The 25,565-nt window shown below is 37.5% G+C and overlaps 2 protein-coding genes across 13 annotated transcripts in view; one reads left to right on the forward strand and one right to left on the reverse strand.

The window, feature by feature from the left end:
- Ccnt2 (cyclin T2) overlaps positions 1-13,474 on the forward strand; it is a 39,150-nt gene extending 25,676 nt beyond the window's left edge. For 10 of the 12 annotated variants that reach the window (XM_020168403.2, XM_074070621.1, XM_074070622.1 and 7 more), the window contains 4 exons: positions 62-107; positions 1,605-1,768; positions 6,140-6,210; positions 7,025-13,474. In XM_020168403.2, coding sequence (XP_020023992.1) covers positions 62-107; positions 1,605-1,768; positions 6,140-6,210; positions 7,025-8,452 — 1,709 coding nt within the window. In that variant the 3' untranslated portion in view covers positions 8,453-13,474. Of the gene's footprint in view, positions 1-61; positions 427-1,604; positions 1,769-6,139; positions 6,211-7,024 lie in introns of those variants that run through there. The other 2 variants (XM_020168404.2, XR_002212710.2) reach the window with 2 other exon arrangements.
- A 1,805-nt stretch (positions 13,475-15,279) lies between these two features.
- The window catches only part of Map3k19 (mitogen-activated protein kinase kinase kinase 19), a 53,494-nt gene continuing 43,208 nt past the window's right edge, over positions 15,280-25,565 (reverse strand). Inside the window, exons 11-13 of the mRNA XM_020168413.2 lie at positions 22,678-22,827; positions 20,987-21,684; positions 15,280-16,484 (exon numbers count right to left, since the gene is read on the reverse strand). Coding sequence (XP_020024002.2) covers positions 16,418-16,484; positions 20,987-21,684; positions 22,678-22,827 — 915 coding nt within the window. The 3' untranslated portion in view covers positions 15,280-16,417. The remainder of the gene's footprint in view (positions 16,485-20,986; positions 21,685-22,677; positions 22,828-25,565) is intronic.

Below are 25,565 nucleotides of genomic sequence, written 5' to 3' on the forward strand. Positions count from 1 at the left end.
TTGATGGTAACATATTAAAGCTGATGGTATTGTTTTGTTTTTTTCTTTTCTTTTCTTACAGCAAGCAAGGATTTGGCACAGACATCCTATTTCATGGCTACCAACAGGTTGTTATCCTGACCCTCTTTGTTGCACTGTTGTAGCACACTATAGCTTCCTTTAATGCAGGGCCCCCTCAATGTGTCTCTAACCCTTGTTGCAACAGGAGACTGGACCATCTACTGTGGTGGTACCTTCCTGTTTGCTTTGCGGTGTATTGTACAAGGGACTTTGGGCACAGAGGGGTTAAATGCACAATGTGAAGTGTAGTGGTGCTTTCTGATGACATATTCTCGATTTGTGAGTGCATAAGTCTAAAATTGGTAGCCTGAATAGCAGCTAAAGATTACAAAGAGCTAAACTTAACGTAGAAATTCGAGCAACTTGGTAAGTATAAAGCTATTTCTAGTTTACAATTGTAGTTAAATGACAATTTTTTTTTAATTTCACATTGATCCAATCTTAACTTTAAAATAATCATTAAGGTTTTTTAATAAATAAAATTTATATAATTTGGGATTTTTTTCCAGATAATCCTCACAAGTAATAAATTAAAAGTACTCAAATCATATCAGAGCCTATACGTCAAATGCATAAATATAATTTTTACTTTTAAAAATCTTACTACTTTTCAAGTTTATGTAAAGCAAAAAATGTTTGTGGCTTTTCAGTAAACAGTCCATCATTTCTGAAACAAACGGGAAGAATCATTTTAAGGAGTCTTTAATATCTAATTCTGTTCTGGACTGATGAAAGATTTTAAGATTTTCTTTTTTAAGTGGACCCTTAAGAAGAAAGGGACCAAACCAGCTTTGCATAGTCCTTAATTTCTTTTGACACTAATAAGTTTTATTTAAACTTTCAGATTAGCAAATGTCAGTATGCTATTGAGATTTAGCCTCTGTCCCTAGGAATTCTAAGGGGGGAAAGAAACTTAAAACTTTGGTTAGACATGTTACGTATGTGATTTTTGGTATATAGTGGGAGGAGAAAGATAATATGTTTGTAATACTTAGCAACCTTGACCTTGAAGTTGTTTAGCAAAAGGTAAGTTCTCTTTGAGGCTTTGCTGAATAGAACACAGATGTACATAGATAAAAGTTAAAGTCTCTTTGATTTACCAAGAATTGTGTAGGTTAAGCCACATCCAATAGTATGATCCTTGATTTTAATGTGACACTGAAATTGCTTTGTCTCTTTTACAAGTAGTTTCTTTCATTACATTTTTGGCATGACATTACAAAAGAAGCAAAAATATCACAGAAGTTTAAAGTGTTATATTTTTATATAGTGATTATTATAAATATAGTATCTTCCCCTCCTTTTATATATAGTACTTTGAGTTTAGATACAAAACAGTTTTTTAAATTAATGTTAGTCAATAAATATTATAGGGTTTTCTCATTACTGTTAGCTTTTATTTTAATAAATATGATCATATACTCTAGACTTAAGAAAACCTTCGTAATTTTGTTTTTTGCCTTAATCTTACTGGTAAATGTTTTTCTTTGTTTTACATATTTGAATTTCTATGACTCTCCATTTTCAAACCTGCTATACAACAGTCTGCATCTTACCACCTTCTGTCTTCAGTACAAACCAACAGTGATAGCATGTGTATGCATTCATTTGGCTTGCAAATGGTCCAATTGGGAGATTCCTGTGTCAACTGATGGAAAGCATTGGTGGGAATATGTGGATCCTACAGTTACTCTAGAATTACTAGATGGTAAGTAGAGAAAAGAGATCCTTTCTTACACTAAAAATATTTTTTTATTGAGGAAAAATTCTATCTACTTCTGCATAGGTTTTTAAAATGGTAAATGCCTAAAAATGCATTGCTCACTGAACAGTCATCAGTTCTTGTCAGTCACACACAGACACACACACATTCATAGTTACTCTGATGCTGATACTTCTTAATTTATTAATATTTGTATTTCAAAAGATAAGGTCTCTAAAAACAAAAGTATAATTACATGACCTGATGAACAGGCTGAAAATAAGTATTCATTTTTTTAAAAGCGCTGAATGTTCAAAGAAATGTGATTTTAGGTTGATGGAACAAGAGTACCATAAAGTAGGCTAGTTTTTGTTGCTTTTTAAAATGTGTAAACTAGGGCTAGGGTTGTAGCTCAGTGGTGTAAGAATGTGTGCTTAGCATGTTGAAGACCCTGGGTTTGAGCCCCAGCACTGCAAAAAAAAAACAAAGTGTGAGATCAAAGTTGACTGCTAACTTAGTGAGACAGTAAGCTAAAGTAATTTTTCAGATGTTTCATTTCTCACTCTAATGCCATTGTTGTCTTCATTAGGACATGTTAACAAAGGTACTGTAGATTTCAGAAAAGAAATAACTAGTTCTTACTAAATAGATTAAAAAGTAGCTGGTATGTCAGATTTTCAGTTTATTCACTTTCCCAACTTTGTTTACAAAATTGAGGCTAATGAGGAAACACGATCACACTTCTTACTGTTTTTTGTTTTGTTTTGGTGGGACTGGGATTTAAACTTGGGGGCTTTGCCCTTGCAAAGCAGGTGCTCTACCACTTGAGTCACAACTCCAGTCCATTATTATTCTGGTTATTTTGGAGGTGGGTCACTAAGGAATATTTGCCTGGGCTGACCTTGAATCACAATCCTCCTGATCTCAGCCTCCCAAGTAGCTAGGATTACAGGCGTGAGCCACCAGTACCTGATTCATACTTGTTTTGTGGGGTTTTGTTTTTGGTTTTTTGGTGGTGTTACTGGTGTTTGAAGTCAGGACCTTATGCTTGTTAGGCAAGCACTCTACCAATTGAGCCACATCCCCAGCCCATACCTGTTACATACGGTGAGAGACAGAAGTAGCTGTTTTGTGTTTGTAAATCAGGTTTCTATCACAACTACACAGCTTTACCATTATAGCTGAAAAGCAGCTCCACAAGAGATTTTTAAGAATAGTGGGGCTGTGTTCCAGTAAAACTTTGTTTACAGAAACAAGCGGTAAAGTGATATTTGGCTAAATGACCGTAGTTTTCCCTGCTTCTGTTATAAAATAAGGTTATTAGATTACTTTCTCTTTCTTCCCTCACTCTTTGAAAAACTTGTCCCAGAATATATATCCAGTGCCATATTACTATCACCTGATTGCACTGTTTTCCTTAAATTGTCATGTTTTTTTCAGTTTATCCAGAGGAAAGAAAATCTTCAATGAGTTTGGAAATGAAATCTAAAAACCAGTGAGGGCATTCTCACTCTTTTCATTTGTCCTGTAGCTTGAAAATCAGGTTATCTTAGCAGTCAAGAGACTAAGTAGGACCCTAATTTTTATAAAAATCAGTTTATATATATAATGTGGAAATAAAGCTCACAAAAAGTAAGTGATTTGCCTTTTTTTTTTGCTGTACTGGAGTTTGAACTCAGTGAACTCAGGGCCTTCACCTTTAGCCACTCAGCTAGCCTGTTTTGTGAAGGGTTTTTTTTGAGATAGGGTCTTGCAAACTCTTGGCCTGGGCTGGCTTCAAACCGTGATCTTCCTGATCCCTGCCTCCTGAGTAACTAAGATAACTAGCATGAGCCACAGAGGCTCGCCCCTCTTTGTTGCTTTTGTTTGTTTGTTTTGTTGTTGATACGATTGGAAGTACCTAATGTCCTTGCACTTCCATTCTTCCATTCGCTAACCAATACGGATTTGAGATTGGGGGAGGGAGGCAAATAGTGTATGCACATGTAAGTAAATGTAAAAACCATAAAATGAAAGGAAAAAAAATTTTTTTAATGACACTTAAAAATATTGAATACAGATCTTGGAAACTTAACACATTGAGATTTTTAATGTATCATGTAGCACCAAGGTAACTTAAAATACAAGGTATTGGGAGGTGTTTGAATTTTAATGTGGTATCTGAAGTATTATTACTGTTATTACTTACTGAAATAACTCATTTAATGACTATTCCAGAAACAGCCATTGGGATTAGTAAATTCTTACTTGTGTTTTTATGTTTCAATTTGTCTATGTATTAGCTTTAATGTAGAAAGTACGCTTTTGTTTTTTTTTTTTTTTTTTTTTTTGTCCTGGAGATACATTGTGGTATTTACAAACCTACTTAAAATATATCAAATATTTATCCCCCACCCCCTAAAACTTTTTGTTTCTTGTAGGGGGGGAGGTAACACTAGGATTGGACTCAACGCTTGCTAAACAAGTGCTCTTAACTGCTTGAGCCACTCTACCAGCCTGAAAGTAGATGTGTCAGTGCTGTGGGTTTTTTGGTTTTTGTTTTTGGTTTTTAGTGCATATAACTGATTTACTTTACAGTAACAGATCCTTTCCTCTGCTATAAAATTTAATGAAGTAGGATACTTAAGAAAAACAAAGTTTACATTTTGTGTCTGCTGTGTACTAGGGTTTAGTCCAGGAAATTTATGTATGTTGAACATTTGACAACCAAACTATTAAAGAAGTTGACTCAAGACAATTTCTCATTAATGTTGGATTTAAAAGTATCTTGTATTTGCTGCATTTAATAGTGTTGGGTAGAAAAGAAGTCTTCATTACAAATGAGGAAGTGGAACTCAGGTATTAGATTATGTTTTGTGCAGAATCCAAACTTTCTCAAAAAGCTCATGTGATTAGCAGTCATAAAACCATCAAGGAAGTTGTATCTTATTTTTTTTTCCTGTGCTTGTTAGGCAGGTGCTCTTAACACTTGAGCTATGCTCCCAACCTGGAAATTATGTCTTGACAAATTAATAAGTTAAATTACAGTAATTAAATTATTAGCACACTTTTCACAGGCTAGTTTTGGATAGTTATCACACTTGTGACAACTTTTAGATAATTGTCTGTGTAGTGATGTAGAATTTTTCATGGTCTGTGCTTTTTCTAGGTATTCTGTATTATCACTGTCAATCTTAGTGTGTGCCTAGAATAGTTCACAGAAGAGCTTACTGTTTGTACTAAAAAAATAATAACTGAATCTGTAGTTTTATCATCAGTGGTTCCTTCCCAGTACTGGAGTTGAATTGGCATTATTAATAAAAGGAGTATTCTAACTCATTTGACTAATATTTGTCTTTAGAATGGCCAGTAACTACTAATAGCACTATTTTAGGTTAGAAAACTATATAATTAATCATAACCACACCACTTTGGAAATAGAGCCTCTCAGTGTAATCCTAAACTTAAGAAAGTTGGTAAAATTATGACCTGTGTAATTGCTAAGTATGAGTATAGACAGATGGAGAAATTTTTTTTAGGTTTAACTTTGAAATAATTTCAGACTTCTAATTGCAAAAATAATAATTCTTATGTGCCCTTCACCCAGCTTTTGTTGCTACCATCTTATATAACAATACGTGATTATTAAAACAAGGAAATTAACATTGCTACAATACTGTTAGTTAAACCAGATACAACTAGATTTCCCCTTTAGTCTCTTCTAGTCTGTAAGTTAGTTTTTCCTTACCTTTCATGACCTTAAGACTTGAAAAACTGATTTGAAGAATATCCCTGCTGGGGTTTGTCTGATACTTTCTCATTAAGTTGAAGTTAAGCATTTCTAGCAAGTACAACTTCAGAAGTAGGTCATGCCCTGCTTAACCATCATAGCAAGGGTTAGGTCATGTTGATGTGCCTTACCACTAGTGATGATCACTTGGTGAAGGTAGTATTGCTGAGTTTCCCCACTGTAAAGTCACACTTTTTCTCTTCATAATTAACATCTTGGGGAAGACACATAGCATTTTTTTCTCAAACTTTTGCCCACTAATTTATCAGAATCCATTGATGGATCTTTCTTCAGTCAAATACAACTGTATTGTTTGCCTAGTGGAGATTTTTTTTTTATTTCAGGGGATTAATTTTAATGCCTACTGTATTTTCCAGAGATTCTAAGTAAGCAAGTAAAATCGGTGAGTGGGGAGTATTCTTTTTTTAAAAAAGGACTCAGCTTTGAAAATATCAGTTCAGAGTTGTATGTACTTCTGTATATAGAAGATTGACTAGGTTAATAATAAAGGAGAACTCTTAATGTCCCCTTTTAATATATTGCCCACTTGAGAGAAATTTAAATCCTAAAGGCACCTTCTAAGTTTTAAATTTAAATTTTATTTTTAGAGCTAACACACGAGTTTCTACAAATATTGGAGAAAACGCCTAGTAGGTTGAAGAGGATTCGAAACTGGAGGGTAAGAGATCTGGCAGGATTTAACAGAATATCAGTTTATCATTTATCTTAACAATTGTATTACAGCAAACCAGTTTGAAATTATGTAGTTAAATACTCTGCTTCCCAATATTACCAGATAATTATAGTGTACCATAAACTACATATGTTCGTAGTTTATTCAGCTACTGTGTACAATGAACTTCTAATAAGAGCATTCATATTTTTTTTTGATACTTGGATTTGAACTCAGGGCCTCATGCTTGCTAAGCAGGCACTCTACCACTTGAGCCTCATCCCCAGCCCTTTATGTTTTAGTACCTTTCAGATAGTGTCTCCTATTTATGCCCTGGTGGGCCTGGACCTTATGCCTCCTACACAGTTGGGAATGACAGGCAAACACCACCATGCCCAGCTTATTGGTCGAGACGGGATCTCACTAACTTTTTGCCCAGGCTGGCTTTGAACCATAGTCTTCCTAATCTCTTCCTGAGTAGCTAGGATTACAGATATGAGATAACATTCCCAAACTATACATTTTATTTTTAATTCTTACAGTGGCTATGATGGAAATATTCTCTTTGTTTTAAAAGTGGGGAAGCTAAAGCCTAAACAAGTTACATTACTGTCTAGTACTAGGAATTAATCATACAGAATTCTAAAACTTGTTTTCAGTGTATAGCCTTCTATTATAGCCTCTAATTAAGACATTTATTTACTGACAACATAAAGCCTTGAATCCCAGATGATTTTATTTCCATACAATTAATACAGAATTTTTGTAAGTAATTTGTATTAAATCCTTTTGCTGCTTCTCTTGTGTTTTATTTAAATAGGCTAATGAGGCGGCTAAGAAACCAAAAGTAGATGGACAAGTATCAGAGACACCACTTCTTGGTTCGTCTTTGGTCCAGAATTCCATTTTAGTAGATAGTGTCACTGGTGTGCCTACAAACCCAAGTTTTCAGAAACCGTCTACATCAGCATTCCCTGCGCCAGTACCTCTAAATTCAGGAAATATTTCTGTTCAGGACAGCCATACATCTGATAATTTGTCAGTGCTAGCAACAGGAATGCCCAGTACCTCATACGGTTTGTCATCACACCAAGAGTGGCCTCAGCATCAGGAATCAGCAAGGACAGAACCAGTGTATTCACAGAAACAGGAGACATCTTTGTCTGGTAGCCAGTACAACATCAACTTCCAGCAGGGACCTTCTATATCACTGCATTCAGGGTTACATCACAGACCTGACAAAATTTCTGATCATTCTTCTGTTAAGCAAGAATATACTCATAAAGCAGGGAGTAGTAAACACCATGGGCCAATTTCTGCTACTCCTGGAGTAGTTCCTCAGAAAATGTCTTTAAATAAATATAGAGAAAAACGAAAGCTAGAAACTCTTGATCTCGATGTAAGGGATCATTATATAGCTGCCCAAGTAGAACAGCAACACAAACACGTGCAGTCACAGGCAGCCAGCAGCAGTTCGGTAACTTCTCCCATTAAAATGAAAATTCCCATCACAAATACTGAAAAACCTGAAAAATACATGGCAGAGAAAAAGGAAAAGAGTGGATCACTGAAATTACGGATTCCAATCCCACCCACTGATAAAGGCACCAGTAAAGAAGAACTGAAAATGAAGATAAAAGTTTCGTCCTCAGAAAGACACAGTTCTTCTGATGAAGGCAGTGGAAAGAGCAAGCATTCAAGCCCACATATTAGCAGAGATCATAAGGAGAAGCACAAAGAGCATCCTGCAAACCGCCACCACACCAGCAGTCACAAGCATATTCACTCACATACTGGCAGCAGTAGCAGTGGTGGTAAACACAGTGCTGATGGACTACCGCCCACTGTTTTGAGGAGTCCAGTTGGCCTGAGCAGTGATGGCATTTCCTCTAGTTCCAGTTCTTCAAGAAAGAAGCTACATATCAATGATGCATCTCACAACCACCACTCCAAAATGAGCAAAAGTTCCAAAAGTTCAGGTAGTTCATCTAGTTCTTCCTCCTCTGTTAAGCAGTATATATCCTCTCACAACTCTGTTTTTAACCATCCCTTACCCCCTCCTCCCCCTGTCACATACCAGGTGGGCTACGGACATCTCAGCACCCTCGTGAAACTGGACAAGAAACCAGTGGAGACTAACGGTCCTGATGGCAATCACGAGTACAGTACAAACAGTCAGCATATGGACTACAAAGACACATTCGACATGCTGGATTCGCTGTTAAGTGCCCAAGGAATGAATATGTAATCATTTGTTTAGGTCAAGTTTTCCTTTACTTTTTTTATTTAAAAATTGTTAGAATGGAAAACTTCCTCCCAATCTAGCAGTGGTAGCACATGCTGTTGCTGCCACTGCTTCGATATTTGTAAGTGCTGCTTTATTCGTCATTCTGAAAAGAAGAGATTATAGTAAACAAGTCTTTATCTCCACATATGATAGTGTTATAAATACTGTAAAAGCATGGAAGGTGCAAAACTCAGTATTTCTACAGTTGCAGCTGAGAACATTAGGATGAATGGCTGGCTGCTTCTAGAAATATAAGATGCCTCAAGCATTCATTATTTATAATTTGAATACTGTAGCTATTTTTTGTTGCTTGGCTTTTGAATGAGTATAAATTGTTTTCTTTTGTGTATTTATACTTGTATGTATAATTTGCATGTTTCAATGATAAAGGGATAAAACAGTATACTGACAACTGTTTACAAGAAAGTGGAGAAAAATGTACATACATTTTTGTATGTTTAGATATAACCATAAATACTCAGGATTGGAGCTGCTTGTAAGTATAACAATATACAAAATAACTTTATTTTCTCGTGTCAGAGTCCATCACTAAAACAAAGGTGGCACTTTTTCATGTTAACCTTAAACTCTAGGCCTTACTGGAAGCCACTAAAGGGGGACACTTCACTACCAGATGGGTATATAGTGCCACAGGTGGTACTATACACTTGAGGCACTTAAACTTTGCCTTCAGAGGTTCTGGCCAGATTGGCTACTGAAGTGTAGCCCCAAGTTTTCTGAAGGCTTGAAGAGGAAAAAAATAAAGTTTACATACTCTTGATGTGAAGTGCATTTAAATGTTTGTTGGCTTGTTGCAGTACTATAAAACAGCTGTTAATAATGGTTATGTGAATTACTGTGATTTGAAACTAAATTTATAAAAAACTTACGTAGTGAAGAATTAGTAAGTTTTTTCCTGACACTACATATTTTAACAGTACACAGGGATCACATTTCCTTTAGCATTCACAATGACACCATATTCTTGAATATATTCCTCCCCTGAAGCGTGTTTGTGTGTGATGCCATATTTCTTTTTCAGGTAAATACAGTCTTCCTTATAAAAAATAATTAAACCTATGCTCTCTAAATTCTTTTATATTCTAATAATAAATAAAAAGAAAAAAATCACTGACTGTGCATTGTACCTGTATTGATACCTTATGGTTGTTATCAGGAAGCTCTGTTTAAAAAAAAAGAAAAGAAAAAAAGCCAGCCTCCAGGCAAACTACCAATGGAGGCTTTACATTTGTTTGCACATCTCAGTGTATTCCTGTTGAGGTAAAGTTTTGCACAGTCATCTGACTCCTTATTTAACAATAGACTTTAACTTGTTTAAATTTTTCTTTGAAAACCAGTAGTACAGCTCTTGTTTGTCAGCTAATCTTGAATTTATTCTGTGGTAAATCTTCAAGCTGTTGAGTATATTTAAGATGGGTCGGATTCAACTTCTTTTGAACTGAAAACTGCTTAATTTTTCTTGTGTATATGAGCTGTTTTGTTACAAAGCCACGGAACGTGCACAATTGTAATTTTACTCAAGTGTGTTGTGGTTGTAAATATTAGAGAGTTTAATCTCGTGCTGTACTTTTATTTAGTAGTTACTTAATTTGCCAGTAGCTTTATAATTTTTTAAGATAATTGTTCATTGTTTTGTCAATGTTATTTGAACTCGGGATACTAGGAACCTCTTTGTAGGGACTTTGCCTAGCTAGCATGTCCTCACATTTGTTCTTGTCTTGATAACTTTAGTAATCTTTGTCATTATATGTAACTTTGTTGCTCTGTGTAGCATAATATTGTATCCATAAACATGGTGATTTTGATACAGTTATACTTTTACAGTGGTACATAATCCAAGGACTAGTATAGAATTAAGCTGAGTGCAAGATGAGGGAGGGAAGGGTTTTGTTCTTGGTAATTTAGATGTGAAATCTCTACAGAGCTATCATGTAAAATGACATAATAGGGTGGTGTGCTACTGTATAATTGGGGATAATACCAGGAAATTTAATAAGATTTTGTAAAGAATATCCAGAAAAGTAGTGAACTTATTTTCAGTATGACATAGAAAACAATGTGAATATTTAAGGTCTGTGACTATAGTTAAACTTCACTAAGAGTTTGCAGAACTGTTTTGAGATGTGGGAATAAGGTAATTTTGTTGAATATTGGTGCTAATGATGGACAGTTTAAAAGATAGCTAGTGTATATTGTTATGGGTCAGTACTTATTAGTACTTCCAAAATTGAATTTGAAATGCTATGTATTCACTTTTCACTCTGTAAATGTAATTCTTTACAATGACTATTTATTAAAGGGCAGCCAGTTGTGATTTTTACAGGATTGTGTGAACTATTCAAACTCTTTAACGAACAGGATATGAAGCTTCCAAAACCACAGTGGGGATAAATGCAGAAATCCTTTTTAAGTTTCGTTTTCATTAAAGGAAAACCCTTATAATTCATACTACCATGAATTTGTGTTAACCATCTTAATCTTAAATAGTTCATCTGCCCCGTCCCATTAGACTCTACCAAAGAAAAAGACTCAGATGAATGAACATTACTACTGTGAGTCTTGTAAGTAGCCATAAATAAACCAAAATAGTTTCACATTTAGGTATGAAATTCCACATGTGCAAAGTACTGTTAAGGTGATAATACATTTTTGCTGAGTTTTTAATATTTAAAATATTAAAAAACGTTATATTTAAAACATCTTATAAAAGAGTGATTCATTTTTAAGTTGTTTTCCCTAGCCTACATATTTGTCACCTTTATGCAGAAGCACATTGCAAACAAAGTCTTCACTTCTACCTCTCTCAACTAATATTCCAATACTGAGCTGTGCCCCTAAATATTTGCCTTAGCTACTTCAAAATATGGTATTTTCAGAACCAAAGGAAAGGAAGGTCTTGTTCACAGAAACATTCTCAAAGGCCTGCTTTACAAAATTGGTGGCTAAGACCTTGCAAAAGTTTCTCAGTTGCAGGTATTAAATACTGAAAAGTGATGGCGTCTGTGCCAGCTTTCTCTTTGAAAGCAGTTGCATGTGCATATGTTCAGGTTATTCAGTCTTTCCAGAACAATTCTATCTTGACATACAGTTTCTTGAGGAATGTCATGATGGGATGCCTACATTACTTTGTACCAACAGATCCTACTTAATTTGTTGGTTTATCCTCTTTAAAGAAATGAGTAGTTGAGGTCTACTTCAGAGAACCAATTTAAAATTGTTTTCGTTAGTTACAAAATGCCTTGCCTTAAAAGATCTTAAGCACATTTTCTTTATATCTGAGAATTTAAATTGCTGATTTTTATTCCTAACCTTAGAAATAAACCACTGCTTAAATATGCCTGACTGTTGCAAGATTGATTAGATATTTTAGGCTTTTGCATTTATGGAAATAGGGACCTTTTAGAAAATTATAACATCTGTAAAAGAGTTCTTTTTTCGATGGGGGTTGGGGCTTTTTGTTTGTCTTTGGGTTTTTTTGGCAATACTGAGATTTGAACCCAGCCTCGTGCTTACTAGGCAGGTACTCTACCAACTTGAACCCCACCCCAGCCCTGTTTAGCTTTAATTATTTTTCAGAAAGGGTCTTGGATTTTTGCTGAGGACCAGCCTCCTACTAACATCTTCCTGTGTAGCTGGCACAGCAGGTGTGCAAACCACACCTGGTTTGTTGGTTGAGATGGATTTGCTGGCGTCAAGCCTCTTGATTGGGAACCTTCATGATATCTGTCTCCTTAGAGTAGTTGGGATTACAGTGTGAGTCATCTCACCCAGTCCTGGTTTCAATTTCACTGCTGGTCACAAACTTGATCCTCCTGCCTCAACTTCCCAGGTACTGGGATTACAGGCAAGAACCACCACTCCCTACCCATAGATTCTGTTCTTAAAATATCTCACCAGTCCCAATTTTATGTAAACAAAAACAGTGTTTCCCACTGTTGTGCTTGCTTAATGATGTTTAGGAATTCTTCATTGAGAAAATTAGAAAACTTTTGTTATTGGAGGAACCTTGACTTGGTATTTCTCTTGATTCAACAGTTGTTCCCTCAACTATAGGGGGGAAGGCAATAGGATTCACTTACCACATTTACACAGGTGAAGGATCAACAGATCCTCACTCAGAAAACTTGGAATTAACTGAGTTGAAGTCTGTGTCCATTTATTTAAGATATATTGATTTAAACAGATTTTTACACTGGAAAAGCAACACATTGTGTCCCTGTCCTCCTACTGTATTGTTTTGATGTTAATGTTATAGAGAATTCTCAGGTATATTTATGTTTACCATCAGTGGGCAGTTTGTGGTAAGCTTGACAGTTCAGAAGTTTGCTTGTTTTGTAAGGAGTTTTGCTGGAAACAACTGTCTTTATAATTAGGATGGAACTGAAGTGCTCAGTGTTTTGGCTCTGATACCACGCGTTCAATTCTTTACTACACTATTTGAGCCCAGCCAGCTTTTGCCTCCGTGACTCTTCTATTCTCTAAGTTGCCACATCTTTTCTGCCAGAAATGAATTTTAGGTAGGTGGATGTATTGAAGGGTGCATGGCTAGAGCAGTTCTTTTACCATAAGGTGATTTAATCCATTCACTGTGACCCATGAATATCAAAAGTAAATCCTGAGGGCTAATTTCCTTTGCGAAGCCTCACTTAAAATCCTGCCTATTGAGACATCCATTTAGTAGTTTAATTTGAAGTAACAAGTATATTTCTGTTTTTAAGGTGTGTTTTTCAAGAAACTTCACTTGGTTAGAAAAACTTCATATTCATTCCTCGTGAACAGTAATGGGGATTTCATTTTCTGAATGTACTCAGATCTTATGGATAATTAATTGAATGGGATGATTGCTGCTAGAAAATCCTGAACAGGAATATGTGTATACTACCATGAATTAGTCATTGAATTTCAGCTTCTTGGTATCTATATAAGGAATTATTAATAAAATTTGCTTATTGACAACATAAATCCAAGGCTCTAACATGTCTTGTTAAGTTAATGTGAATCAGAAATAACCATCAGTCGCCAGGAAATGGGGGAGATATGGTCTCTGATGTAACTGAATTTTTTAATATATGTTTCCTCCTCCAACATCAACTCCCAAAACAGCATAGGGCCTCACTAACTCTCATGAGGGTTTTTATCATTGCCACATAAGTAAGTAAACCTTTTCAAGTGTTCATGCTGCCTATTACCAGGAAGTGGAGCAAGTATGAAAAATAAAGACTGGACCTGATGAATGATGGAGGTTTTTTGAGTGGTCATTGGTCAGATTAAGTGGGTTGCTATCTTGGAGCTGCCCATTATGGTACAGAAAGCCGAGGACTGCTACATTGTTGTAGAAATGTGAAGTCTGTACATGGAGCGCTGTACCTTTCCATCCTGAAATCTAGAACTCAGTTGTTCCTCTATGGTGCCTCAGTTCAGACACAGAAATGTCCCAAGTGTAAGGGCTTAAAGATGGGATACTATACAAGTTTTTTAGAGCTTTACTGAGGGTTAAAGAATCTTTGGTTGAAGCCGGATGCTGGTGGCTCAAGCTGTGACTGATCAGGAAGGTTCAAGGCCACCCCAAACAAAAAAAGCAAGACCCTATCAAAAATACCCAGCAGAAAAAAGGGCTGGCAGTGTAGTTCAAGTGATGATAGAGCTCCTACCTAGCAAGCATGAGGCCCTGGGTTCAACCTAGTAGCGTTAAATTTTTTTTTTCTGGGCTGGTGGAGTGGCTCAAGTGGTAGAGCACCTGCCTAGCAAGCGTGAAGCCCTTAGTTCAAATCCCAGTACCGCCAAAAACAAAAAAAAAAAAAAAATTTTTTTTTTCTTTGATCTTGGGTCCAGAGCCTACAGGAAGAATTAAGCATAATAAATAAAGACAAGTTTTTTTAATGTACTGAAAACTTGGGGGCACATGTGCTTGGTGAAAAGGGTGATGGTCATGATGGGGATGGCAATATAACCATTAAGTGAAAACTGGAAAGCTTTTCACACCATTAAAGTACTCAGAATCACAGATTGAGCTTGTGTCTTGTGTGTGTGTGTGTGCATGTTTTCTCTGGTATTTTAATTGAGTAAAATTTCAGACTATAATTGTGATACCTGTAAGCTGAATCTGGAATGCAACAGGGTAAAGTAGAAATTTAAGCAGCAATACCACCTACCAACTGGGTAGCCCTGTGAATTACTTACCTGAACCCTAATTTGAAGGTTCTTAATATTCCAAAGTTGTGTTCAGTGTCCTGTATCAACAGAGCACAAGATTTGTTAGCCCACCTCGTGTCCATTGCTGTGATCTGCACACAGCTTAAACATGTCTTTCCCCTGCAGGATTTAATAGACTTGAACATAAGTAGTTAATTGCTCTAAAATTCATTGTAACAGATTTTAAAGAACAATGAATGTCCCAACAAAGTGGGAAAAATTTATCCCTACCTTTACAAAATTGGATTGTTTGGGTCATGTTGATGTATAATGAAAATAAGGAACACAATCTTCCCTTCATAATTGAATATGGAAAAAAGAACTATACAAACAAGGGAAAGAAGAAAAATATACCCACAAACATTCATCCAATGAGTAAAATCTTTACCTTGCCCAAACTGAATTTCACATTTCTCAAAAACTAAAGAAGCCTGATTTTGACAAAGTCTGAAACTAGTGCGATTTGTAGTTGTGCCATCTTGAAGTGATACCAGCCAATAAAAAGAATCAATACAGCTTAAAACAATGAAGTTGAGTGGATAAATCCACATCAATAGAAACCTTATCAGAAATAGTTCACCAACTTGAAAGGGCTTGTAATAATTCTAACCACTTTTAATGGTCTGCTGCAAATGAAAGTGAAGAGTGACCTCAGCACGGAGGACCTTCATTCAGGTAAAGTTCTCTGGAAAGTATGCTAATTCTGCCTTATGAGACCTAGCTTTTGTCCCACAGCTAGCTTCCACTTAGCTAGTTCTAGATGTGGCAGTGACCTAATTTTCCTTGAAGGTATCACATATTACTAGTAACCTTCAGGGAAAGCAGCCTGAGAAGTACAGAACACCACAACCCTTTGCTCCCGTCACGCCTTGAGGCTCCCAGCATCTTTATCATTGGGATTGCTGCCAAAGTCACCCATGTAGGATCTCTTCCCTTTTCACCTTCCTCCCTTCCCCTGCACTTCTTTGCAAAAATTAAGTGTCTTTCACCAGGCAAGATAAGTGGTTTATATGATTTATTTTGAACTAATAACATAAAAATTGAGAGTGTAACAAAAAGAACTACATTAAGCAATAGAGAATGAATGTAGAGGATTTTTTTTTTTTCCTTTGTGTTTGGGATTTGGGGGCAGGGGATTTTTTTGGTGAAAGTAGAGTTTGAGCTCAGAGCTTCACACTTGCTAGGCAGGTGCTCTACCACTTGAGCCACACACTAAGTAAGCCCTTTTTGCTTTAGTTATTTTTATGGTAGGGTCTTACATTTTTTGCCCAGGATGGCCTGGACCAGGATCCTCCTACCTATGGCCTCCCCACATAGCTGGGATCATAGGCACATCCCACCATACCAGGCTTATTGGTTGAAATGGGGTCTTGCTAACTATTTGCCTGGGCTGGCCTTAAACTGCTATCCTCCCAATCTCTGCCTTCCGAGCAGCAGGGATTACAGATGTGAGCCACTTCACACAGACAAGCAAAACTAAACACTTTTTTTTGTTAAGAAAATTTTCTTCTCATGTATGTGAGCCGTCACGCCTGAAGCTTGAAGAGGCCAGTGTGTAATTAAGACTTTCAGTTGGTGACACCGCAGGATCTGGTCAAGTTGAGCTAGGTTAAATTTCCAGTAGAAAACAAGGGTTGCTTAACTGTAATTCCCCAAAATTAAGCAATAATGGAGCATCTACAGTAGGCCTGGGAAGAAAGTCCTGATGTATGCTCAATGACTTCTCTTCAGGAAGGAATGTTTCAGGAGCTGGAGAGCCGAAGGTCGCTGGTGTTGATCCCTAAGAAGGGAAAAATGTCTTATAAGCAATATTCAGTAATGTAACTGCTAACAAGATCTACTTGACCCAAGATGAAGACTCTGGTTGAGTTCCCACTCCAGTTTTTACCTGTGTAATCTTAAGCAAGTGACTCAAACTTCCCTCATCAGTAAAATGAGGATAACAACAATACCTAACTCATTGGCAGAGCTAAATAACATATCCAGCTTTTAAAAAGTGGCACTGGTAGCTGCCCTGATTAAAAACTAGGCCCTACTTTTCCATTGTACTTTTGCTCAATCTGCTAGGAATATAATTTACACACAGTTAAAATTCAACTTTCAGACTTATCATGCAGTAAGTACTTTTAATTAGCATTAAATTTACTTTTAAAAATTTAGTACATTAGGCAGCATGGTTCAAATAGTCAAGTGTTTGCCTAGCATGCTTGGGTTCAATCCCTTGTACCTAAATAAATAAATACATACATACATAAATAAGGCATTACAATCCAGAATTGAAAGGACTTTTTAAAAGTAGACATTTAAATGTGCTTTGGTGATGAATTGATAGGTGATAAATTGATCTACCACTTGAGCCACACCTCTAACCCCAAACATCTCATGTTGTTGAATTAAAATAATCTTACTTTGGTCACTGTCAGATGAGTAAAAGGAGACCGTTGCTCAGTTCTATTGTGCTTTAGGTTTTTTCTTCAAGAGATTAAAAACTTTTAGAGATGGATCATCAGTGAATGAATGAAACAGTTAATAATTGCAATGGCCTCATCTGAAGGCATTCTTTCAGTTAAATTGACTTGTTAATTTTTTATTATATTATGTTATACTGGGGGTACATTGTGACATTTACAAAGTGCAATTTATCATAGTTGAATTCACCCCTCCATCATTCTGGCTTTTGATCATTTTAAAAGCAAAATAACCACCAAGCCATTTTCCAGGTAAAAACAAAATAATTTAAAATATTTTTAATCACCATCCAGAGGCCCCTTTTCCTGCCTTCAAAATATGCAGAAATCTTATGCTTCCAAAAATCTTTTCCTTTAACAATAAGTTAATCCTCTCCTTGCCATCTGTCAGCCATCTTTTCTTTTATCCCTGCCAAATGACCCTAATATGTTCAAGCCCAGTGACCTTTTTTCCAACATTTGTTATTTTCCTAAATCCTTAGTCATTTGACCCATTGTTGTACAGGAATTACCTTTGTGAAATTAGTGATATTTAAACGAGTTCATCCTCCTTGTGCTCTCTGTGGTGTTTGGAACACTTCCCATTCCCTCCTACCTGAAACTTATCTCTGCTAAAGCTTATGAGAAAGTGTTCTATTGATTCTCCTGTCTAAGACCACTCTTCTCCTTCCCTCCCTTCTTTTCTCCAGTTACATGCTAGAGTCTGTGTTATGCATATCCTGTTTTCTCCCTTTGTAAGCACTTTTTTTGGGGGGGGGGTTAGGGGGTAGGACTGGGGTTTGAACTCACGGCTTCATGCTTGCAAAACAGGCTTGAGCCACACCTCTCATCCATTTTGTTCCAGTTATTTTGGAGATGGGAGCATTGCTAACTATTTGCCTAGGCTGGCCTCATACCACGATCCTCCTGATCTCAGACTCCCAAGATAGGATTGCAAGCATCAGCCACCAATACCTGGTCTTTGTAAGCATTTTCAAAAACGTTTTCCTCAGCCCACTAATTTTTCACAACTATAAATGTTGACATTACATGATTTTTTGTTTTGTAGGTGCAATGCTGGGTGGATTGTACCCAGGGCCTCGTGCATGCAAAGCATATGTGCTACCACAGAGCTATGCCTCCAGCCCCTAGAGTGATTTTTAAATCTAAACCTCCAAGTTCAACTGCTTTCCTGAGCTCCAATTCCATAGCTTCAAATGTCTCCTTAGACAAAGGGGGTGGGGGGGGAGTGTTTCAACTTCCTTTCCTGTCCTGTCTCGCAACTGTGGTTTTTCTCCCATTTTATCCAAACTCAAAACCATGAAATCTTATTCTTTTCCATTACCAACTCCTTATTCACCTTCCTCTGAAATTGTCTGGAAACCTCTTTACAGTCCCATGGCTTCTACCATCAAAGTCCAAAATCTGTGAAGAGGGGGAGGGTGAATATAAGTGGAGTACTTCATACACGTGTATGAAAACAGAATAATAAAACCCGATATAATTGCTTAAAAAATGGGAGCATGAGAATAAAAAAGCAATAGAGGGGGTAAAATTGATCAAAGTACATTAATTATATGCATGTATGGAAATACAATGAAACCCCTTTGTTCACGTAATATACACTAATAAAAAAGAAAAAAGGCTGCAGGAATGGCTCAAGCGGTAGAGTGTCTGCCTTGCAAGTGTGAAGAGTTCACACCCCAGTACTTCTGAGAGAAAATGAAAGCTCTGGATTCCTGCCTTGACTGCAATCCTGGAGGCTGTCTCAAGCAGCATTCATACCAAGCCTTTCATTACTCCACCATCTGACCTGCCTTCCCAAGGGCCTTTCTCTTCATGGTATTCTTTACCCCAAATCCTCTGCAACCTTCTACTCTTTCACTGCTTTTTGCAAATTAAGCTAAATTCCTTGGCCTTACTTCCCATAACTTTCAACCTGCCAAAAGCAGTAAGTACTCCCGTCCATGCTATCTCTCACTGCTTTCCCAAGTTCATTTTTGTTCTAGTCAGGCCTTGCTCCTGGTCTATATCTGACTACCTCTATTTCTAAATCTTGAAGAGTGCCTCTTCTTTAATTTCTAGCTATCCACTCCTCCAAGAAATATCATTATCTACATCATTATACATGAGATGCTATTGTCCTTAGGATCTTTGCTGTAGAATTTCAGGAGGTAATTATATGTGTGTGTGACAGTAATTAAGTTGTGTTAGTATTCTCCCTAATGGTTAACTATGGAGTCCTAATTGTGCACCCCATACATTGTTAAGCAATTTATATACACCATTTAACTTGACCTGCACAACCTTGTTAATTTATATTAGTGGGGTGAGTTGAGTATTACTCAGTTTATAAAGCAATGGTTCAAAAGAAGAGTTATAAAAAATTCTACTTTTTCTCTTTAAAGTTCTGTGTGTGTGTGTGTGTGTGACGATAACTTTGGCGAAAATGAGAATAGCAGGTGGTTTCTAACTGAGAGTCAGTAACAGATAATTGTTAAAACTCAGAGCAAAGAAACTACAATAGTTTAAAGAGCTAAGACCAATCTCCACATTTGGTATTGGGTTGTTTGAGATTCCCAATGCCATTGTGTCCCTTTTGTGTGTTTTTCCAGGAGCTGGGCAGCTCGATGCCTGTGCTTCTGTCCATAAAATCTACACTGAGGTGTGTCTGCATTTAGCAGTGACACCACCCCTTGCAGTAGAAATGTGTTCCTGCCCTGAAATGAACCAGGACCGCTCTAAAGGAGACAATGAGAGAGGCACATTTCTTGGCAGACAGAGAGCCTGTGGATTCTGAGATTCATTCAGAAAGGCAAAATGAACCCCCTGGAGTTGGAGATTGCCTTAGGTAGGGGATAAAAACTGGATCTCTATAGTTTTCCATCTAAGGATAAGAAAGCACACTTCCTTAGAAGACCAGAAATTGAGTTTGAAGGTTGGGTCTTACTTTCCTGCAACTAAATGTGGCGCCTCATTAAGAGTGTATATTTTAGGATATTCTGTACCTTCCTAGAGATAGTGTGTGAGTTCCAGCTCCCTGCTCTTTAGCTCTCCCCTAACACACACACACACATACACACACACACACACACACACACACCATTCTAGGAATGCATGCTCAGCAAACAGTACCACTGAGCTACACCCTTGGCCTTATGTTTTATCTCTTAACTAAGAACTCAGGCTGGGAGTGTGTCTCAAGGACAAGATCCTGAATTCAAACTCTAGTGCCACCAAAAATAAAAAAATAATAATTCATATGAGCAGAGGGTTTCTAGCTAAAAGTTTGAAAACCACACCACTAGTTAATCCCTATAGTCCTTATAGTTCTAAGATCGTACTCAGAAATCCATCCCAGAGATAAGAGAAAGAGGATAAAGAGGAGAAAACAGACATCTTCTTGGGCTTTTCTGCTTCCCCAAATGCTCCCACATTTGCTACTTGAGATTTGTTCTTTTTCCTCGCAATGCTTCCCCTCACTTTAAAGGCAAGGTGTATCACTTAGTCATGGCAAATCTGGAGAGATGTCTCATTGGTAAAATAAGCAGATCTTTAGCCCACTTTGCAAACCCATTGATATGGGGCATTGTTGTGAGGACCTGATAAGGCATTTAATTGAGGCACTTTCTACTTGCAACATTGTCCCTATGCCCTGGTATAACAATGAACAAAATCACCCAAAATGGGTAGTCATGATTACTGTCCGCACAAATCACTCCCTACTTGATTTCATAACTGCAAGAGAAATTTTGATGGACTCCAAGTTTCCAGGGGAATGTTAGCTGCTTGGAATCTCTAGGTATTTATTCTCTTCCTGTTTTTTGTTTCTTACCTGGTCAGGCACATGCGCACAAAGTCTGCTGCGTGTTCTGAGAAGTGGTCTGGTAAAGGAGGCATCAGCCCTCTGTGGGCCCCAATGTAAAACATGGCTGCCATCCTGTCCATGGAAGCCAACGGAGGCTTCCCTGTGGCCATCTCAAACACAGTGCAGCCAATGCTCCAGATATCTGATTTCCTTCCATAACCAGACTCGTTGATGACTTCTGGGGCCATCCAATATGGAGTCCCATGCATGGACTTCAGCATGTCACTGTGGGTGCCATTTAATCCTGCCCAGGCCAAACGCTTGGCACAGCCAAAATCAATCAACTTTATTATTCCAGTTGGCATGAGCATAACATTGTTTCCTTTAATATCACGATGTACCACACAGTTCTCATGGAGATAAGCAACACCTTGCAGAATTTGTTTTGTATATTTACAGAACACCATCTCAGGCAATGGCCCAAAACGGTTTATAATACTAGAGATTGAGCCACCGGGAACAAACTCCATGAAAATGCTTACAGTGTTCTCTTCCAAGCATGTCCCCAGATAGGCCACAATGTTGACATGTTTCAGTGCTTTGAGCAAATCTACTTCTTCCTGAAGTTTCTGATACTCTTTTTCAGTAGCCAGTTTATCAGAAGTATCCAAAGTTACCTGTTTTACAGCTATTAGCTGCCCTTGGCTAGTGAGACCACAGTATACCTAGAAAAAAACCAGTACCTTAATATTAAATTTAAGTGACATAATGACATGTTCACAGAATATTTCATGTGACATTTGATTTTCCCTTCTCCTCCCAAACACTTGTCTTTCTCTAAGTTGAGACATTCCCACTTAAATGCAACATATTTAAGAGAATTCTGTGTTCCAGTGGAGCCAATATAGGGAGGAGTAAGCAACATGGTGAATAGATAATAATATATTGGCTTGGCGTCGAGTGACTTGGATAATTAGAATTCCCCGGTCGTACATTTTTGAGTAAGTTGTGCAATTTACTTCTGATTTCTCTGATGACTGCATCAGATATTGGTTTGGGAAAGCTCCTCATCAAATGAATGAAACAGGTCTCGGTCAGTTCTAAAGCTCCATGGAGAAAGAAGGAGGCAAGTGCTGGGGTCATCCTCACAGAGTGATCTCAGCAGTTCTGTGTCTTCCCACCTTCTCATTGATTCCTGACATGTCCCCAACTACAGACTATACAGGTCTTATTTGTGGATCAGTCTTTTTTTTTTAACCTGTCTAGGTTAATACTTTCTAGATTACCAATTCTCAATTCTCAAAACAGAAAGAACATCTTTTAGCTTTGCCAACAACTTCCAGTGACATATAGAGCTACTAAGATTTCTTTCCCACTGGGCTTAAACCTAGAATAACAGGAAGCTAGAGGTGCAGTGACTATTGTGCCACTACGTGGAGCCTGAGAACAAGAGCCAGACAGATAGTGGCAGAATGGATCCTGATAACATGGTCTGACCCCTGGAACCACCTGTGCCCAAGCCAATTACCCACCTTTCAGTTGCATAAAACAATAAAAATCTTTCCTCTCAAGCCAGTTTGGGTTGGGGTTTCTGTTATTCCAGCTGAAAGAGTTCTAAGAAAGAGTGTGGCAGGAGCAGCATGGGGGGAAGTGGTAAGGGAGGAAAGGGGTTGAGAAGAGGTTGAGAATTCTGATTTCAAGGTTCCAGATGAACTTACTGTGCCATATGCTCCCTTCCCGAGGATCTCACCCTTGGTCCACTGGATAGCTTCTTCACGCTTTAAACTACTTTCAGAAAATGTCTTTTTTTCATTTGAGTTTGGAAATGTCTCCTCTTTGTCATATATCCCGAACCCATTATTATACCTCTGGAAAAAATGAGATGAAAAAAAGATCACCATTATGACTGAGCACCAGTGGCTCACACCTTTAATCCTAGCTGCTTGGGAGGCTTAGATCAGGAGAATTGTGGTTTGAGGCCAGCCTAGGCAAATAGCTCATGAGACCCCCATCTCCAAATAAAAAAAATGGACTGGAGGTATGGCTCAAGTGGTAGAGTACCTGCTTTATAAGCATGAAGCCCTGCGTTTAAGCCCAGTGCCACCAAAAAAAAAAAAAAAATCCCTACTAAACTGAGTCATTGGAATGGAGAGAAAAAGTGAAGAGTATAGTAATCTTCCTCTCAAATGCACCTGTTCATGACTATTCTTATTGTTCCTGGGTAACTTCTAGACACAGATTTCCCCAAAATGATTGAGTCTTAGTTGTAAATTTCAGCCTGGCTAACCATGCGTGTGCCTAAGTCACATTTTGCCTTGTATATTTTATAGAAGGAGATCTTAGGTTTGCTCAAGCCTGGTCCTACATGGGCCTGCAGGCTACTGACCACTGTGTTTTGAGAGTAACTTTTCATAAGGACCCTAGTATATTAGTGCATGCTGTCTCCTCAGCAACCCACGGCCCCCAGCTCCAAAATTCCCTTTATTCTGGTCAACTTGCTCCTAAACACAGACAAGTTTAGAAAGAGAAGCACAGACACAGTTGAACACACACACACACAAACACACACACACAAACACACACACACAAACACACACTCACACAAGCACACACACACAGTTATATGTACATTCACAGAAGTACATACTGTATACACATACATATAAGTGGTATGTAACCATAAACATACATTCAAGTATACACAGCACATACATACATAGATATATGTACTGAGAGACAATATACAAAACAATAACGGTCAGACCATATATGAAAATAGAACTCAGACCTACAATCCACAGCAACCAGCCCATTATCTACAATAACCAGCCCTGGAAGCCAGCCTGCTATCTACAAGTCAGACTTGCAGGAAATTGGACTACTATCTCTAGCAAATAGTCCATGAAGCCCAACAGCAACTCTTCCATAACCAGTCCCAAACACTCAGGACTTGATTCATAACTGACAGCTTCTCTGCTTTTTGTCCCCACTTCCAACTTAGGACCAATTAAATAAAGAAAGCCAAATGTACAGCTCTAAGAAACCCCATAGGATGCATCACTCCTGCTTACCCTGCCACTTCTTCCCCACACCAACAGCCACCAATCAGAGAACACCTGAAGCCTTCCCTTTTCCACTATGCTTTCCACTCCTCCGTCTGCCTTTGAGTCTCTGCCAAAATGGAAGTGATGGTGGCTGACTCCCTTGCTGTGCCAAGCTCTGAATAAATAGCCTTTGCCTGATCTTTGTTTATTTCCACAATATACACATATACTCAAACATTACATATATACATAAGCATACTTATAAAACACAACACACGCAAGCACATACATTTACACACAAACACCTAAATAGTCTCTCTCTTGCTCTTTTACACACATACACACACACACACAGCCTCAGGGCCCAGACAGATTCAATCAATGCCCAGGTTTTAACAAGAAACTGGTGTTCACAGTAAACTTTGAGGCACTGCGTCAGAAATCAGGAAACAAGTATCCTTGTGGAGAACTTAGATCACTTTATCCAACTGGTTGATCAGGACCAGAAATGTTTTGTTTTGATCTCCTCTACTAGTAATCTTAAAAACCTCAGTTTTCTAAACCTCAGTTTCCTCATGTATGAAGTGAGCACATATTAATTCCCCTCTTAGTCATAGAGCTATTATGAAACATAAAATGAAGCTAGGCACGAGTGGTTCATGCCTGTAATTCTAGCTACGTTGGGAGGCTGAGATCAGGAAGATTGCGGTTGATGGCTAGCACAAGCATATAGTTCATGAGACCTCATATCCAAAATAACCAAATCAAATGGACTGGAGGAGTGGGTCAAGCAGTAGAGCACCTGCTTTGCAAGTGCGAACACTTGAGTTCTAACCCTACTCCCACCAAAAAACAAATAAAAATAAATAATAATAAATGAAACATAAAATGAAATAATACAATGCACTTCACTCACATGTGGTTAAGTTCTCAGTAAGCCTAGCTATGGGATAATTATTTGCGTGAGCTTCTGCTCAACTATTTTAAATAATTATGCCTGACCTTGAGATAGTGTGCTATAACCTGACTTACTGTTAAATAAATAACATTTCAGCTTAAACTACTATTTCTGTCTTTAAAATTCAGAAAGTTCATGCACTTCAGGGAAACCAAAACAAACAAGACCCAATTATCTGTTGATATTCTTTCTCACTCTACTCTGACTCAACAAAATGCTTAAATTTTTTTTCAGGATTTTTGTTTATGCTTCTCTGAGAGGAATAACTGAGTCTTATACATTGCTATCTCCTAGTGTTTAGCCCAGTGCCACAAACACAATAGGAACTGATAATATTTTTGTGTTAAAGTAGTGACCTATCTGACAGCACTCAAGTTCCAGGAATCTTTGAGAAATGTACACTTCGTACAAATGAAACAGGCTGTGATCATTTATTTCCATCTCACACACCATGTACAGCAATGCTTTGCTTATAGCTTTCTCTTTGTTGATCATTGAAAATTATCTATTGATTTAAAATGTCATCATTGAATAAAATACTAATCTATTTAAATAGGTCAGCTTTGCTATATTAATTTGCCCCAAGTGATTTCAATGCAACATC

This window comes from Castor canadensis, chromosome 4, assembly GCF_047511655.1.
Source record: "Castor canadensis chromosome 4, mCasCan1.hap1v2, whole genome shotgun sequence".
In the NCBI taxonomy this organism is placed as follows: Eukaryota; Metazoa; Chordata; class Mammalia; order Rodentia; family Castoridae; genus Castor; species Castor canadensis.